Raw genomic sequence first — 4,816 nt, 5'->3', positions numbered from 1 at the left:
AGCTTCTTGTTTACATTCAACATAGCGGTGGCCATCGAACGCCACCGAGGCAACAACCCGTTGATGCCCCTGTATCCTGCGGTCTGTCCGGGAATAAGTCTGGGGTTAGATCACATGATGTCCGTAATAAAAGCAAGACAGTCGTGGGCTATCTGGTAAAGTCAGGTGAACAGGTGAAGATCACATGTCTGGAGCCGTGATTGACAAGGCAACGTTCTGTAGATGCGGTGTCTTTAGCTGTGCTAAACAGAGATTATTCGGTTAAAACAGACCACTGATGATGTTTTACGTGAAGGTAGCTGGAAGTGAAGAATGTGAAGTGGAAGTGAAGAAATCTCCAAATGTCGAAATGTTCCTTTAATTCCCATTTCAATATAGTTGAGAGGAACGTGGAACACAAGAAAGCTAATTTGAGTTGAAATTTTGAATGAAAGCTCAATCAATTGCACTTCATATTGTCATGTTTCTTTTAGTTTCTTTGAGGATTTTTTGCATATAAAATTCTCAAAACTGCATGATAATGATAAAATTATAAAATTGAATTGACGAATGCCAACTAAATTATCCATTTGAATAAAGAAGCCAGAAAAGCGTCCATGGTTGCCCACTCGGGAAGACGCTGTATATGTCAGGAGGATAATGGGGGTGGTTTGGTGTGTTCGCAGGGCTTGGCGTTCTCCCTGGAGGAGCGTCTCCAGCTGGGGATCCACGGCCTGCTGCCCCCCTGCTTCAACAGCCAGGACGTCCAGCTGCTCCGGGTGCTCAAGAACTACGACATGAAGAGGGACGACCTGGACAGGTGGGGCTCACACACACACAGAAACCTCTACTTACTACCATGACCTACTATCTTATTATCATCTTCAAATAGAGCCGACATTATCGGCCGATATTAGGCATTTCCCAATCTATTGGTATCGGCATTTATGGTATCGGCACCAGAGGACGCTCTACAACGTCCCTGTTAGTGTTGGCGTTGCATAGTCTGTCCACCAGAGGACGCTCTACAACGTCCCTGTTAGTGATGGCGTTGCATAGTCTGTCCACCAGAGGACACTCTACAACGTCCCTGTTAGTGATGGTGTTGCATAGTCTGTCCACCAGAGGACGCTCTACAACGTCCCCGTTAGTGATGGTGTTGCATAGTCTGTCCACCAGAGGACGCTCTACAACGTCCCTGTTAGTGATGGCGTTGCATAGGTGGTCCACCAGAGGACGCTCTACAACGTCCCTGTTAGTGATGATGTTGCATAGTCTGTCCACCAGAGGACGCTCTACAACGTCCCTGTTAGTGATGGCGTTGCATAGTCTGTCCACCAGAGGACGCTCTACAACGTCCCTGTTAGTGATGGCGTTGCATAGTTTGTCCACCAGAGGACGCTCTACAACGTCCTTGTTGGCAACACTGATTTTTTTTTTTTGTTAATGTGTTTTTCTTCAAAGTTTCAATTGTTAAGTTTGTGTTTTTATGCATTTTATTAATCCGAACTTTAATGTATTTCGATGTTCCTCTCTTCTGTTGTGACAATAAATCAAATTATAAAATAAAAATCATACTATTTTAGTGACAACTCATAAATAACTACAAATATCTAATGGTACTGTATTCTGTTCTAAAGGCAATAATACAGCATTTCATTGTTATTTGCCTGGGCTTATGCACAGCTCCCACACACTATGCCCCCGCGCCTGGCATTTAAAGGGAATGGGGGAGGACACTCTGATTGGTTGATTGCATGTTACAACCAAAACCAAAACACACCTACATGATTAATAGAAGACACTAAGTACAACCCTTTTGAACCATGTGCCCGCTAAACTAGCAAAAGCGGATTTGGACACGGCCTAAACGCACCTGCGCCAGGCGCTTTAGGCCGTGCGCTTAGATCATTAAAATAGGGCCCACTATGTTTTTATCATGTTCAAATCAGTAGAGTTGAGTTGTTGCGGATTCCTCAGAGGATTCCCCCGCCTCTGTGCACACTGAGAGGTCCTTCATCTGGAAGCCTTGGAAACAAGAGCGGCAGATTAGTGATTAGCCCTCACAGATCTGCATCTCCTAACAGCAAATCTCCACACTCTTCCTGTCCCCCCTTCATTTCTCCATCTCCTCCCTGTTCTCCTTCATGAGTGTTTTTATAACCTCCCCAGTGACCAAAACAAAACTTCAGTTCAGCTTTGCATGCTCCATTTAGACACTAGAGTCGTAGCTGTTAACATTATGCAATAAATCCCCCTCATGCTAACATTTCAGTAAGTCTGGGCTCTTTGATCGAGTTCAGACCTCGAACTGAAGTCAGAGCCTGTTTTGAATTATATGCAGAGTGCTGAATGTTATCTCTGTGTGAAATTGCCCCTTATTCCAGTCTCCAGCTCTCACTCAAGCGTTCCATCAGCTGTCACTCCTAATGTCAAGGATGAGTGAGTTGCTCGTGAGACCGGATTTAGAGTCAACAGGCACTAGACTGCTTCTTAAATGCCGCCTCATTTTCCACCATGACAGCAACAACATCTAAAAACAGTCATTGTGAGCTTGTCCCCTGCCATTCCCATGCCCTATCAATGTCACTGACAATCTGTCTCTGGGTCTCCAGTGCGCTCCAGCTTTGGGCTTCGGTCCCGCGGATTAAGGACTGCAATTTGCTTTCCATTGCTCAAGCCGGCTGTGTTTACTTACAGTCTGTTCCCCCACTCTGAGTCCTTCTTTGGTATTTTTTTTTTACGACCATAACCCATTCTATTTTTACGGAAGAGAAATAAGGGCACATGTAAAAACTTAATTTGACTTCTGAGTATAAAGGCAGAATTCGGAAGCCGAGTTCAGACCAAAGATTTGCAACGAGACGAAAACCCCTTTAGAACGCTTTAGAAGAAGTAGCAGCGGTCTGAACAGGTTTCTCTATAGAGTTCCCGGTCCAGGTTTCTCTATAGAGATCCCGCTCCAGGTTTCTCTATAGAGCTCCCCCTACAGGTTTCTCTATAGCACCCCCTTACAGGTTTCTCTATAGAGCTCCCCCTACAGGATTCTCTATAGCGCCCCCCTACAAGTTTCTCTACAGAGCCCCCCCTACAGGTTTCTCTACAGAGCTCCCCCTACAGGTTTGTCTATAGAGCTCCCCCTACAGGTTTGTCTATAGAGCTCCCCCTACAGGTTTGTCTATAGAGCTCCCCCTACAGGTTTGTCTATAGAGCTCCCCCTACAGGTTTGTCTATAGAGCTCCCCCTACAGGTTTGTCTCTATAAGCTCCTCCTACAGGTTTCTCTATAGAGCCCCCCTACAGGTTCTCTGTAGCACCCCCCCTACAGGTTTCTCTATAGCACCCCCCTTACAGGTTTCTCTATAGAGCTCCCCCTACAGGATTCTCAATAGCGCCCCCCCTACAGGATTCTCTATAGCGCCCCCCCCCTACAGGTTTCTTGAAATCACGCGATAGCGGCTCGCTACCCCAAAGTTGCAAGGCTGGTTTTTCCGCTCACTGGTGCTGGGGGGCAGCAAGACCACCACCATCCAACCCCAAAAAAGTCCTATAACCATTCCAATGACGGTATAGTTCCCCTTTTAAAGTCAGAATTCTGAACTCCGATACATTTTATCACATGTGGCCCTTAAACTCTTGCATTTATGTTGATCAGATACCAAGACTCTAGACATTTCTCAGTGGAATTTGTCGTGTTTTTGGCAAAATATATAGCAAAGAGCAATGCTTCAAGCTTATGTGCTTATGATTTGTGATGATGAACTGACTGAAGTACCTACTGTGGCTCTTTAGTCAACAGAGGAAGTAAATGTTCCAAGGCTTTTCCAGATAAAAATACTCCAGTATAAAAGTGCTACAGCTAAGGGGAAACCTCATATCTAGTGAGGTTGTTAGAAAGAATAACAAGCTTGGAATTGGTTGGTCACTCATGCTAAAATATTTAAAGATAGAGATAGATTATGTCCTGGCTGCTTCAGTAGGTGGACTTTAAAGGAAATACTGCAGTAAGTCAACATGGATCCTGCTGTATAAAGCAGTGTGTACTGTAAATATTCCTGTTTCCTGGGTGGGGGCCTTTTAAGGTTAAGAATGGAGAAAGAGCCAGCATAAAATCAAACAATGGCACACTGCAGGTTATGGTTTGATGTGGGGATTTGATTATAGCTTTGTTTGCTGAGTCAGAGCTACTGATTGACAGCGAGGAGCAAAGTAATCACTATGTAGCAATTTAATTTAGTTGTGAATACAATTCTGACTTCTGGGATGTTGTTTCTTTACATTCTTAAAGAGGCACCTTGGCTATTTTTACAAGATCAGTTTCCTTGTCACACAACATAGCAGTTGATGAATGCTATTATTATTTGTCTGAAGTCTATGGCATTAAAGGGAGATTTCTAAAGTTATCTCAATGTATACTAGGAACTGTAAGTCAAGATATCACATCTAGGGCTGCAACTAACAAATAGTTCATTTTTATTGTCAATTATTTTGGCCATTTTTCACAAATATATGAATCATCGTTTGGTCAGTTTACCATAATGTAATACAAGGAAAGCTATTAGCTGCCTGTTTGCGTAGTTTCTGTCGCAACCCACGCGGAATTCTAAATGACAAAACTGTCGACGTATCTACATGATACAAGCCTTTCGTGATCAGTTGCTAGTAGCCAAGGAGGACACTGAGGATAAAAAAAAGCATGATACACTCTTCAGAAGAGGTCATTATCTTCACTCGAGTTTCGGCGGGGTAAAAACATCGATAAAGGGTTAAGAGAAAGGCCTCAGGCGGTGCGATTGAGTGTATTCTCAACCCTTTGTTGAACAGAGAGCGCCATCTAG

General features: G+C 44.0%; 1 protein-coding gene and 1 long non-coding RNA gene across 2 annotated transcripts in view; one reads left to right on the top strand and one right to left on the bottom strand.

Annotated features, from left to right (window-relative positions):
- Nucleotides 1–4,816, top strand: part of me1 (malic enzyme 1, NADP(+)-dependent, cytosolic) — a 112,944-nt gene that overhangs the window by 49,539 nt on the left and 58,589 nt on the right. Inside the window, exon 2 of the mRNA XM_032519002.1 lies at nucleotides 666–799. Within this exon, the coding sequence (XP_032374893.1) occupies nucleotides 666–799 (134 nt within the window). The remainder of the gene's footprint in view (nucleotides 1–665; nucleotides 800–4,816) is intronic.
- Nucleotides 4,373–4,816, bottom strand: part of LOC116691404 (uncharacterized) — a 15,945-nt gene continuing 15,501 nt past the window's right edge. Inside the window, exon 3 of the long non-coding RNA XR_004332472.1 lies at nucleotides 4,373–4,382. This is a non-coding gene — a long non-coding RNA (uncharacterized LOC116691404). The remainder of the gene's footprint in view (nucleotides 4,383–4,816) is intronic.

This window comes from Etheostoma spectabile, chromosome 6 (assembly GCF_008692095.1).
Source record: "Etheostoma spectabile isolate EspeVRDwgs_2016 chromosome 6, UIUC_Espe_1.0, whole genome shotgun sequence".
In the NCBI taxonomy this organism is placed as follows: Eukaryota; Metazoa; Chordata; class Actinopteri; order Perciformes; family Percidae; genus Etheostoma; species Etheostoma spectabile.
The sequence above is the reverse complement of the archived record's forward strand: the minus strand, read 5'-3'. Positions and strand labels throughout refer to the sequence as shown.